Source organism: Aptenodytes forsteri, unplaced genomic scaffold (assembly GCF_000699145.1).
Source record: "Aptenodytes forsteri isolate BGI_AS27 unplaced genomic scaffold, ASM69914v1 Scaffold185, whole genome shotgun sequence".
NCBI lineage: Eukaryota > Metazoa > Chordata > Aves > Sphenisciformes > Spheniscidae > Aptenodytes > Aptenodytes forsteri.
The window spans coordinates 2,289,467-2,303,159 of record NW_008796214.1 but is presented as its reverse complement, the minus strand read 5'-3'; the positions used below and the strand labels follow the sequence as shown (position 1 = coordinate 2,303,159).

The following is a 13,693-nucleotide window of genomic DNA, read 5'->3' as shown; positions in this document are numbered from 1 at the left end:
TTTCCTTCCATTCCGTCCTTTGTATTTCATTTAATGTAAAACTCATTAATAGCGTATTAGAGTGTGTGCCTCACAGTGATGCTGAACAAGAGTGGAGGCCTATCTTTAGCCTCTTGGAATATAGTAGTATGTAGATGGAGGCCCAGATTATAAGTGAAAGGTAGTTTTTTGTTCAAAAGCTATCATGTCATGTTTAAAGAGCTGTAAGAGGTAAGTCAGGGGAGTGCAATCGTATTAATAATGTATTTGGTTTAAGTAAAAAAGGATAACTGGATTGTTTAGTATTTTAAATACAATTATTGTTAACTGAATCTGATAATGTTCCAGATTTGAGTAAGGTTATACTGTTTAACAGCTTTCAGACATTTTTCTTATGGAATACTTAGTACCATTTACCTCCAAAGCAGGTGCAGTTAACAATCAAAGCAGGCCGCAAAGTCACAGCAGTGGAGAATTTAGCCTGCTACATGAACATGAGGCTTGGTCGAGCAGCAGCAGCAGTCCTATTCAGTATTTGAAAGGTCATACAAGGTCTAGTCCTGTGCTCCAGCAAAGAACGCCTGAAACACTGGATAGTCGTGGAAAACAGATCAAAACCGGTTCTCCTGGAAGTGAAGTTGTTACCCTGCAACAGTTTTTAGAAGAAAGCAACAAGAGTACCTCAAGCGAGGTTAGTTTAAAAAGTATTCTAACTATGTATTATCCCATATATAGGCACAGAATTAACAGAAGACTTACAGTGAGTAGAATTGCTTTAAAACTTTGTGGAGATACTGGTTACGTCTGCATTAAGAAGCAGTGTGGACTGTGTCCTGATAAACTGTACGTGCTGTGTTACACACAAAATCATTTGGAATTTCGCAGCTTGACCCTTTCCAGGTTACTGAATTAGGTAAGAAAGTCGATCTCTGCTGCACAAAATTGTCCAGCGTACTGATGCGTGGTACACTCATCAGAGTTCCAATGGAAGGCCATAAACTCAAAGTAGGTTTACTTTTCTTCTTCTTCCAGTTCAGCACTTGTCTTCAGTAAGAACTGTTGTCAGATCTGTCTTACATCAACAGGAAGGAAGATGCTTTACTTCATTCCCTGAGGAGAGACTCTTGTCTGCTTCAGTTTCATCTTTTTAACTCTACTGGGGAAAAACCTGACCTTGGAGCTCATTGAAATCTGAGAGGAATAAAACAAAGAGAATGTTTCTCTAAATCAGTGGCAGTTTGTTAGAAGCCCAAGGTCACCGTGTCTCTGCTAGTATTCTGATTTCTTCATCACTAGTTCTTGAGTAGATCTGTCCGAAACCTAGAAGTGCTCTACGATAAAGCAAGCCAGTTACTGTGACTGGGGCCTATCAAGAGTAAGGATCAGACTCCATCTATTTTTAACAACGCAATTGAAATTGAAAGATACACATTCACAGCTGAATTGATTGGGGTAGTCTGTGACTTGAGTCTGGACTAAGTTTCTGGACTTTTTGTTAGATACTTAAAATGACCTCTCGCCTCTGGTCTCTCTGACAAGGATTTTTGTTTTTTAAGCATTAGACAATACTCTTCTGGCAATAGAAATAAAAGAAACTGCCTGAGTCCTCAGGTCTAGTCCACTGCTGTCCACGAATCACAGAATCCCTTTCATAGCATCACAGAATCATTCAGGTTGGAAGGGTATTCAAGAGGTCTCTTTCCAACCTTCTGCCAGAGCCTTTCCTTAATGCTCTTAGCTTAATTCTTTCCAAATTGTCTCTCTTACCGTTTTGAAAAAGACTGAAGTCTTCTTCCACTGAGTCTGTGAATAGTATTCACCTAAACATTTTTTTCTGGCTCTGAAGTCTTTTCTCCAAAAAGAAAAAATTGGGAGCTGTCCGGTCCAAATTTAGGCACCAAGGGTGCCTAAAGGTTACGTGCTTTGTATGACTTCCTGAGATTTTTGTCTTTATTATTTGGGTGTATAGAGAATTTAAGCTTTTAATGATCAGTATAAGTTAAAATAATAGTTCATATGAAATTGCTCAGGAAGTATTGATGAGTGACGGCAGAGGGCAAGTAAGTGAGAAGATGAACGTCAAGTTTTGATCATCTGGTTAGTTGAGTCAATCAGTATTATGGAACTAATTTCAGATAGTTGTGATCTGTCTGACACTTTCAAAGTACTTGCTTGTAAGCTGTACAGAAAACTCAGGAGTATGTACCATGAATGTTTAATACCACTTTTAGGTCTGAGAAATTAAAAAAAAAAAAAAAAAATTTAGACTTTCTTCATTTATGTCCACAAAGATTGCTTACGAAATGTCAAAATCACAATTTATAAATTTATAAGATGTGTCCTTTTTTTGACAGATGAAATCTACAAGTGAAGAGAATCTTTTAGATGAAGTCATGAAAAGCTTATCTGAGTCTGCGGAGCTGACAGGAAAGGAAAAGCTAAGAAAACAGCCGTCTGCCGGTTGCGGTATTGTGAGATCATTAAGTGTGAAAAATACAGTTGATTTCTCAGATGGACGATCCATTAAACCAGAACAACTTGTAAGGCCCAGCCTTCGTAAAACGGAAGATACCTACTTTACTAGCTCTCCAATAAAATTTACATCAGGCACTCAAGGGAAGGCCAAATCAGTTAAAGACAAGATACAAGTATCTGTAGCACAGCGACAATCACGAGATTGCAATCCTTATGCTACCTTACCTCGTGCAAGCAGCGTGATTTCTACGGCAGAAGGAACTACTCGAAGGACAAGCATTCATGATTTTTTGTCTAAGGACAGTAGGCAGCCTGTATCAGTTGATCCAGCACCATCCGCCGCTGACAGAAGCGTTCCATCAACCTCTAGTGAGTACTCAGCACACCAGTTATCCTCTAATTTTTTTCACTGTGTGGCTTACAGAGTAGATTGTGTTCCACAAAGCAAGGCAGCTAATACAGTTAAACCACGTAATTTAGGATGTAACTCTGATGTGCCTAAGACTTCAAGGATGGAAAGGTCAAATTTTCGTGAGAGAACTTTGCTAAGCACAAGCGTGTTTAATGATAAAGTCAGTGTATCTGGTAATGATAGCACAGGATCATTTACTGTGGCTCAGCCATTTTTATCCCTTAACACTGAACTAGTTAGTAATATAAGTGGACTGCCTCAAAGATCTACATCAAAAACAACTAATCAGGCAAATCTGTCAGCGTTTAGATCAGTACCCAAAAATCAAGAACAGCCTTCTGCTAATCAGAAATCTGATCATAGTGACCCACGGTCAGTTCTAACTAGTGAGTTTGTTCCTACCACCTGTGTAAACATGAGTGAGGCTGAATCTCCACTACTGGTTTCTGAGGATAATAAAACTGTGTGGTATGAGTATGGTTGTGTATAATAAGGAAGTTGTATTATTAAAAAAATATATATATATAGTCTAATATGACATATAGGTGTTCTTCTCAGTGTCCACTGGATTTAGAGAAAATTTCACTACAATGAAAAAATAATTTGTTAGATCTGTGGGTGGTTGTTTTCGAAGAGCAATGGCATAGGGCTCAGTTGTGTACTCTAGCATGTTTGAATGTAAAATTGTAACCTCACCAAAGTTTGCATGAAACATTAATTGCACTGTATATATTTTGCATGCCTTTAAAAGTCTTTATAATACAAGCTATATTTTTATTTGTCACGCATTACAAATATTTTGGTTTTTTCCTGTACCTTACTGAATGCATGTTAAACCAATCGCATGCTGCCTTGCCAAAAATGGCACAGTGAACCACATCCTTTCTGGTACAAAGACAGTACTTTTCAGTCGTGCTCATGCTTTCAGATGTATCAGTAACACATTGATTATGTATTTGGAGTAAAAAGACTTTTTCCCCCCTTCTTTCAAAAATGAGATACTAATGAAAAGAAGCATTTAGTGAGATTTCAGAGTCTTACCCTTTTCATTTATGCCATGTCCTGGCATAAGTGCACTTTGCACAAGGAACAAGTTATAGCCCAATAATTCAGTGCCTCTAGCTTGCACAATAAATATGAATTATTGTTCATACTTATTAAAATATTTGAACATTAATAAATACAAAGACCATTCACAATACTAAACGTAACTGACAATTCTTATGAAGTGGTGATAAATAGTCACATGATGCGCAGCACTTGTAATGAAAAAATGACCCTTTCCACCTTTTCCCTTTTGTATGCTTTGTCTTTCCACGTCTGGTGTACAAATGTGGTGAAGTGTATGGTTTTATTAGGAGTCAAATAACAGAGTTATATGAGACTCCTTGTGATGTACAGTAATAAAAACCTGAATTGATTATGGTGGAAATTCATTTTTTCTTCTTAATAGAAGTAACGCTAATGTAGTAGAAAACAAGATGTGTAACAAAATAACAGAAAAACTGTTAAATTAACACAGTTAAATAAAAAAAAAAGTTTGCTTGCAAAATTATAGGAGTATAGGAATGCTTAAGTGAATAACTCATTAAATCCCAGATGACCAGCTAAAGAGAAATGTTGAAAAGTAATTACTTAATATGCCACTGTCTCTGCAATTGCTTGGAACTTCTCAATGGTAAATATAAACAGAGTTTAAAATTGTATCGTACTTAAACTATACTTACATGAGGCTTTGGACATTAGCACTGTTTTGCAAGAGAAAATAGTTACTGACAGTTATTGTAGGCCAAAGTTACATAAGCTATAAACAACCCAAATGAAAATATATCTAGAGGAGAAAAATACTTAAAACTTAACTTAGATATTGAAAATAACGAATGTCATATTCTGATCTTTACAATTGAATTTATTTTGCCAGCAGTTTTGTGGCAGTCACGGTACCGCTGTGTGCGTTGAACTTCAATTCCTTAGTGTTTAACTAGGGAGGGGTAGAAAGTGCTGCAAATACACAGTTCCTCAAGGAAAAGCAGCAGACGTCCCGTATGTTAACCTGTAAGGTCTCCATTTCGTACAGGAGAATTGTTACTAAAATGCGGAGATAGCCCTTTCCAGAGCTCCAGCTACATTTCAAGGTGGGGAAAAGGAGCGAGGGCAGAAGATTGGATGTTTCAAAGACATTCTGTGGAGAGTAAAATTCTTGTTTCAAAATGTAAAGCAACCATTCTTTACCACGTCTGCAGTCATCCATTAGTACTGGGCCAGTAAATTTCTCATTCTTTTCAATGTTGTTCACAGCGCGCTGTTAGTTATTGCTGTATTCCCTCTAGAATTATCTCACCATTTAAAAACAAAAACCCCAAACCCAAATCTGAACTACAGCTTTAATTTCACACACATTTACTCTCATGCAGCGAGATCAGTGTTCTGATCTTGGGTCATGTCATTTGGCTTCATTTCTATTAATCTATAGATGTGTTTGAAGTAGCTTTGAGATGAACAGTGCTGTTATCTGAAGTGACGTGTGCATAATATATTTTGCAAGTTATTTAAGGAATTGTAGAGGAAAGTACTATCAGAGCTAAGAAGATTATTATAAACTCATGCTGTGCTGCCGGGATCTGTATTTTTCTTAACTGATTGCAAGCCTGTCTTGCAGCAAGACTGCTTGTTACGATCAGAACAAGGTTTGTAGCTAGAGGTAGTATCTTCTATTTAGATCAGCTGCTGTTGTTCGAGAAATCGGATAAGCTTTCAGGCATGCGATTATCTTGTTTGCCAGCCTTGTCTTTCGTAGGTCCTTAGACTGTCACAGCTACAAAAAATACCAGTGTTGTCTCCGGATATGTTTATTACGAACTCTCCAGCATGGCCACAGAACCCTGATTGTAATCGTGAGCAAGGCCAAGCTCTAAAGAGAAATTTTAAAGGTTACCCCTGTAGAGTGAGGTTAAAGCTTGCTATCAAGGCAACAAAATACTTTTTTTTTCCAGCCACTGCCCGTGGGGCACTTCAGGTTGCATTGTTTCATTTCTTTTCACAGTGCTAAGCTTTCATATACAAACCAAATCTGATCATGAATATTTGTGCCTGATATTTAATGCCTTTTTAGCCTGTGTTTTACCTTACTCCATTGCGGGGGGGCAGCATTAAAACAGCTTCTCTCTTAAACACAGAGGGCTTCAGAACAACTGAGTGCTAGTGTCTTTGAACACTAGTGTCTCAGATCCTCTATAGGAGTTCTAGACTAACCTTGTCCAGCTCGAGCCGCTATTTTGCATTGTTTTATAAATTTGTGATGAATTGCGTTTTAGTTCTGAGGATAATAACTTTTTGTGCTCCTGTTTTTGCTCCATTGAGTTCAGCTGCAGCAGCGAAAGCATGCTGCTAGAGGGTTTTTTAATGTCTCTGAAAGATAAATTGTCGACGTTTATTATACGCGAAAGAAAACAAATGTTTTCATGTACAGAAGGATTATTTTTCCTCCACTTTTTGGTCTTTACACTTTAACAATAGCATCATGGATGTCTCTCTTGGTCTGTGCTCAAATGGTGGAAGGATCTGTGAAATTCCTTTCAGACCCAATTGCTGCTGCTCCTCGGCCATTCAGATGGCTGACTCTAAAACACACGGTGCACTTGCTCATTCCTGGGTCCCTGCTGCCTTTGAAAATGATAAGTTAGGACTTTGCATGGTAATTAGAAACACTAAATATGTGGCTGCTGGCCAAAAAAGGTTTTGTTGTTCAGGCTCAATAATTTGCTTGCAGTTAAAGGTTTGCTTGATGCTTTGCTTTAAGTGAATAGTAAGTTAAGATACTGCATTTTGCACGTTCAAGCTGTTGCATGCAAAGATAATTTTCTGTTTTGCAGAATGGAATGTGAACATTTCTGTCAATGTGTAGCAGGTAAAAATGCAAAAATTAGTTGAGTTCTCTGCCTGGTTCAGTCAGCCTTGATTACATCTGATTTTTTTTTTTTTCCTTTTCATACAGGCAGAAATTTAGGGTTAGCGTATCTAAAAGTTAAGTATATCTGATTGTGGCTTTGAAAATAATACCTGGTTATTCTAAATGCTAAGGTGAATTTTACTGAGTGTAGCTGAGTAGGCACTTCCAGCGAGTTTCTTCTATCCCTCTCCTCTGTCCTTTCCTCTTTAAAAAAAAAAAAAAAAAAAAAAAAAGAGTGTTTATATATCCTTTTGCTCTACTAATAAGTAGAATGTATTTTATGCATGAGGGGTTTTTTCATGTCCTGATAAACACAATGAATAACATGAAATGCTTTTCTCTGCAGATGTGGAAGCTATCCCAGAAAGCAGAAATTCAAAAAGCAGGTCTAGGGAGCAACAAAGCTCCTAATTCTATTACCCACTACATGAGATGTGGGCCAAGTGGTGAGTTTCCTGCCCAAAATGTAAATGAGATTAATTTCATTTACAACAAACTAACAGCATTACATATAAGAACAAGTGCACACTGCATTAACCAGATGTAAATACTGCTTGCTTAACTGGCTTCTATCTTGCTTATTAGTTAAGCCAGAAACAGGTTGTTTTACAGCAGTTATTTTGCCTGTGTAGGCAGAGAACTTCATCCCGTTTAGCCTTTTGCCTGTAAAAATTACATTTCTTTTTATTTTTCAAATTTCTTGAAGAAGAAAGTTCAAAGAAATGGCATTAAGAAGTAATATTGAAGTCAGTTCTTAGAAAGGGACAGATAAATCTAAAAGAATAGTTTAACAAAATGTATAAAGTATTCTATACTACAAGGAAACTGCCTTTTTATAAAGCTTGTCTTTGGCATCCTGTCCTTCTCTTGACTTCATTAAAACGTCTGTGACGCATGCTATTAGTGCTGTTAGTTCTGTTAGTGACTTAACTCTGTATTTTATACTTCCACACTTTAAGCTTTTCTTTTATGTTCTTTTCTCTTTCTACCTTTCAACTGAACACAGAGAGAAAAGTGTCCTTCAGTATCTCAGTATGAAGCCTTTATATCTGAAGTAACAAGACAGCGACTGTAGGAATCATTAATAAAAATTAAGGGAATTTTTTACATTCTTCGTGACTAGAGCAGGCAAGAAATAAAAACCTACCTACCTTCCTTCCTTCCTTGAATCAAGGAGCTCTACTGGAGTCTGCTGCCGAAAATTTGTAGATGGTCTTAGGAATTGTTGCACATTGCACTGTTAAGATCTACTGAATAAAGGACAGTTCTCATCTCCCTAAGGACCAAGAATTTTAAGGTCTCAAGAATTACTCCAGGAAAAAAAAACCCAACACTTCTTTCATCTTCTGTTTATGAAATTAGCCACTGATTTGCTTAAGCTTCTGCTAATAATTAGCCAAAAAAACCCATAACTAGCCGTTTATATTTCCTTCTGTAAATCTAAAATAAATGCTGTAGTATTTTGTTGAAATTGACTGTATATACAGATACAAAAACCTCACAGCTTACTGGCACTTCACTGCCTTACTTGGTTAGCATAATCTGCATGAAATTGCTCTTAAAAAAGTTTATGCTGATTTTTGTTGCATACTGCAAGAGAAAAATTTGTTTACATACATGAAAAAGTTCGATAACTAACAAAAGTGGGAGTCATGGGATAATCGTATTATATAGAAATTGTTCGTCATTTGTGTTTTTCACATTCCCAAGTTACTCTGCATATGTATGTTCAGATATTTCTGACAGGAAATTGTCAGGTATGATTTTTCTATAACTTTTATTTTAATATAAGGCTGTTTTCAACAAATGGCATTTCCAGGATAAGACTGTCTTATGATGTTTGTGTATCAACTGATTTTTTTTTAATTATTATTATTATTGTTGTTGTTCGTCTTTTGACATGAGCTGATTGTGGCTTAGGAGGTTTCTTGATGGCAAAAAGAAATGTAAATAATATCATATGCATTTTACAATCAGTTTCCCTTAAGGTTATCTTTTATTAGTAAGATACATTTTGTTCATTACTGATTTATATTAAAGTCAACAAATGTTATTGGTACATTCAGTGGTTGCATACATTTGTTGTCTTGAAAGCATCCGCAGAGAGCTCAGAGGAAGCGTACGTGAATTTATAAGCAGATCCAAAATGAGTTATCGTAATTCTATTTTATCCCAAACCAGTAAGCACGTTCCTATTCCTGTTCTAAAGGGTTAAGTGAACTGTGTAACCTCCTAGTGTCCCGTCTTCCGACAGGCACGTAGGTAACTTTCACCTGCAGCTATCTCCATTCGCCTAAGTAAAGGTAAGCATGAGACGCTTGGGGAGCCAGGGTTGCAGACTACCTGTAAATCGATCGCACCGCCGCTTAGGCTGTGCGGTGGAGCCGCTACAGCTTCAACTCAGTAACAGCTCGCTTCTTGAGGCTTACAGGTTTTATCACTTACGAAGTCTCAAGCTGTCAGGGACAGTTGGAGCAGAATCATTTCTCACTGGAGAGAGAATGCAGTTCAACAGATTCAAAAGCATACTGGCAAGTCATTTTTTTTTATTTTGCTGAAATTTTGTCAAAAAGGGGAAAAAAGAGGAAAGCTGAATAAGCTTTAGAAGGGGAAATTTCCCTGTTTTTTTTCCTTAGAGTGACTAACTGCTGAAACACTTCTATGATAAAATGTGCTAAAAGATCTAGATCTAAACAGAATATTTTGGGTTTACAGTATGAACACTTGGATCAGCCTGGGATTGTTTTCACAGAGAATCTGATGAACGTTTTTGGGGGGTTTTTTCTTAAGTGAAAATAGGACCAATTTTGCAGCTCTCCACCATACAGAATTTCCATTCTTCCTCTGAAGACGTTTCTGGTATTTCATTAAAATCATTGGTTTATTTTGATTACCAACTCACACTAGCATCCATTTCTGGTCCCTTATTCTCAGTGTCAAGATTTTCACTGATTTCAGTGGGAGCATGGTGATTTTTGCGGAGTATCAACACAGATCAGCAATCCCAGGAGCGATCTGAAGCCCAGAGCACTCCTGAAATCCAGCTCCACGATGGTTTTGTAGGCAGCCTGAGCTCAGCTGCATGTGGAATAATTCCCCACGGTGTTACTGATGGAAGGATTCGGGGCGCTCCAAGCCGTGCAGTGACGGCTGCGAGATGTCACCAGAGGGGCGGGTGGGATGGGTGGCAGTGGCTAGAAGAGGTGCAGTGTGCCAGGGCCTGTATACCTCTATACAGGTCACTTGTGTGTTCCTGTACGCATGCAAAGCTCAGGGCATAGCTGATTTTCTCCCTCAATACCAAGTGAGACAGACGGAGCCCTGACGTGCTCTAGGGGGAGAAAGTACTGTAAGCAGTAAGAATCTGTTGTCAAGCCTGGTTTCTGTGCCGGTCCTGTACTGCAATATAGGCAGAGCCATAGAGACTGAAGGAAAAGCTGCCTTTACAGAATTTCACAGGCAAAGATACAAAATTTGGAATGCCAGTAGCCCTTAGTAAAGGCATAGCTGTTACGAAAGAGAATTGAAATACCGTAAATATTAGGAAAATACTTCTGATTCTAAATTACGCTATTTTCAAGCTCATTTCAGGGTCTGATTGTGACTAGATTCTCCTAGCTCTCTTTGACAACTGAGGACTGATGCATTTCAAACTATTAAACCCTGACCATTTAGTAGTGTCACTGTTTTTAGAAGAACGTGCGTGTCTTGAACTAACAGATTCAAACTATAGTGCCAAATGCTGTTTGTATTCACAGAACCCGAGCAGTTGCCTGTGTTCAGGTAGATTCTCCGAGACCCCGGGAATTAGGCAAGAGTGGCGTGTTGCCATGACTGCCTGGCACACGCTTCTCTGCGAGGAGCATTGCTGGGCGCACGTAACCTGCCCTCACCACAGGCGGCTGTGTCGTTTTCGTCACACGGGCATCTCCTGACGTTTCATTTATTAGCTCAGCTCTTTTCTGTGTTCATCGAGTTGTCCAAGACTACCCGTCACAACTTCTACAGTTCCTTTTTGCATATTACTACACCTTCTTAAAGCATCTGTGCAATCACAGCCAGGGTGTAGTCACAAACTTTACAATCCCTATTTAACTGATAACGTGTATTAGAAATGACCCCACCCCACCCAAAAACCTAAGCGAAGTTCCCTTGTACGAGAGAATCGGCAGGAGTTAGGGGGCAGAGTTCATCCTGCTAGGTCAGAGTCTAGCGCAGGTCAGATTCGTGTGCCAGAGTCCTGGCTAGTGCCCGTCTGTGCCGCTGTAAGCAGGTTTCGACCCACTTCGTCTGTGTCAGCACAGAGGCCAGAGTGGGATTTTGGGTTGTATTTGCTAAATGAGCCAAAAGCGGCACCGGGGACACATTTGCATTTAAGAGATCAGAATCGACTTCTCCCAGCACTTTCTTTTGCAAAGAAGTTTCAGAGCAGAAGAGCAGTCAGGAGGTTCTCCGTGCTCTGACGATCTTTAAATTATTTTCTTTCTCCTTTCTTAATCTTTCCAGTCTGTGCCCTTGAAATGAAAATAAAATAAAAAAAATTTAATTTGGGAGCCGCTTCACATTTTCTGAAACACAAACTCCCAGGGGAAGAACACAGCAGCTGTTGGACAGCATACAACGAGAGTACACAGCTTTTTACCGCGAGAGTTGCCAAATCTGTCACTGCTAGTTCAAGATTACAAAAGAGGTTGTAGTACTATACACCGTATCATTTTTATTTACTTTTCTGATAGTCTGCTGAGGATTTAGTAACGTTCCCAACACGTATTATTTCTAAACTTCTCCCAAGACATGATGCAGCCTCAACAAAGGAGCTCATGTATTTTTAGAGTTAGATGATAATGTATATGTAAATAATGCTTTGATATTAATAAAACTGCCTTAAAGGAATGTACCTAGGTGTGAAACAAAACTTTAAAAGCTCTTATTTAAAACTGTAATTTCCTTTACATACTGATTTTTTTAATGTTTGCCATTGTATACATTTATTAATGATGTTATTAAAATGCCAAACCAAATAATTTTTATTCTTATTTTGTGTGTACATTTATACACACTTCTCCTGGAAGCTGATGTTACCGGAAGGATACTGGTGTTAAGTAATGGCGTTGTGCTCAGCTGGTGATGTGTTCAGTGAGTGTTTCTTCCGGAAGGAAACCGATAAAACTGTAGCAGAATTTTTCTGGACAGTGTGTAGTTTGTTTCGTGTTGTTTATTTGTGTAGATCTGTGTAGCTTTTAACCATACACTATTTTGATATTATTTAAAAAAAAAAAAGACACTAATTTCGTAAGTAAATACAAAAAGAAATCATTATAGATTTGCCAAATGTAGTATTTGAAGCTTTGATTTTGCTTGGTCGTTAAGTTTGCTGAGAAGTCTCAGAATCCCTTCTGAGGACAAAGGTAGTTAAATTTTAGGTAGAACAGACTTTAAGATTCATGAAGCATAGTAAACTGCTATTGTGCACACGTCTTTAAAACAATTTTTCACATTTAAAGCTTTGTGGATTTAAAAACCTTGAGAAGTCAAAATTTTTTTTTTAAGTGATAAAGGATTTTGGGGTACCACAAAGAAGAAACCTTAAAGGGGAGGGAGAGCGCGTGGCAGGCAGAGGGTAAGATAAATTTTACTTTTAAAGACACATAAGACTGTGTCTTAATAGCTAGCTAATTTAGTAACGACTTTGTCAATCCAGAGTTCATTAATTAACCCAATATTCCCAAATACCAGATGTTCCTTTCAGTCTTTTCTTGAACAACAAGTATAAAATCACATGTATCTGGACATCTTTCCAGGGACTCTTCCTATAGCTTCTACATTTTTAGGCCACTTCTTTCCCATTTGAGACGACTGCCATGATAGATGGGGTTGGTTTGTGTCAGAAAAGGTGGAGGGGAGAATGTAAACGGCTGTCCCATGAAGGACTCTGTCGTTACGTTCACATCTCTGAGAACAGGTGCCAAACCCTTCAGAGATGAAGGAAACCGTGGTAAGGATGTTTGTGAAGTAACTTGCCTTGCCCTAGAAGATGCTTTTTCTTACCCAGTTAATGGTAGCTGTTCATTCTGTAGAATTAAGGAATTCACTTTCTTATGGGGGCGGGGGGGGAACAGTCCAACCCATAAACGTTTATGGTGTTCTCGGCTCATAGAACTGTCTTGGCCCTCTAGAATGAAACTGAGTCAAATTGGCTGATTTTTGCCTTGCGTTTCTTCTGAAGTGTTTCCCTTTATCGCCGTTAGTATCGCATCCTTTAGCGTGAGGCAGTCGTAAATAGTCATCCTAGATCGCAAGTCCTTTTATGTGTTTTTTCTTCGTGCTTCTGTATTCTTTATTTCCCTTCTGTCTCAACTTGTGTTGACACTGCTGCTTGCCTTGAGGCATAGTTTGTACTGATGTTTTCGTTAGGCTGTGTTCAAAAGCCTTTTTCCCCGTCATCTTTAGATCTTGTCCCTCACTTTCGCCCTTTCGCCACTCCCCCGTCTTTGGGTTTTGTGTGGGTACTCGTTGCCACAGTATGTTTACTGGACTTCATGGAGTTCTGCTGCTTCTCTCTTCAACACAAGATCTGTTTGAGGAGGGTTTTATTCATTTGGGCAGGAGAAGGGAGGAGAAAGAATTAGATTAGAAATTTAATGTTGAGAATGTACTGGTCTTGTTCTTGTGATAGTAGAGACTTTTCTCATCTGTTGAAAGCCAAATCAGCCTCCCCTCAACCTCCTAACGCATGGACGTTTGTACGTGCAGTCCCCTTCTCCTGAAGGGAGAGGCTCGGGTACAGCTACTTGTTGTACCGTTCTTTCCGTTCCTGTAGGTGCTGGTTAAGGTACAGCGGAGCGGAGAAGATGCACGTCCTCCAGGGGTTCACGAGT

The 13,693-nt window shown here is 38.6% G+C and overlaps 1 protein-coding gene across 1 annotated transcript in view; it reads left to right on the top strand.

Moving 5' to 3' along the window:
* CCDC88A (coiled-coil domain containing 88A) overlaps nucleotides 1-7,871 on the top strand; it is a 79,114-nt gene extending 71,243 nt beyond the window's left edge. Inside the window, 4 exon segments of the mRNA XM_009288461.2 lie at nucleotides 405-670; nucleotides 2,334-2,823; nucleotides 7,162-7,261; nucleotides 7,822-7,871. Of these exon segments, the coding sequence (XP_009286736.1) occupies nucleotides 405-670; nucleotides 2,334-2,823; nucleotides 7,162-7,226 (821 nt within the window). The 3' untranslated portion in view covers nucleotides 7,227-7,261; nucleotides 7,822-7,871.
* The last annotated feature ends 5,822 nt before the right edge of the window (nucleotides 7,872-13,693 follow it).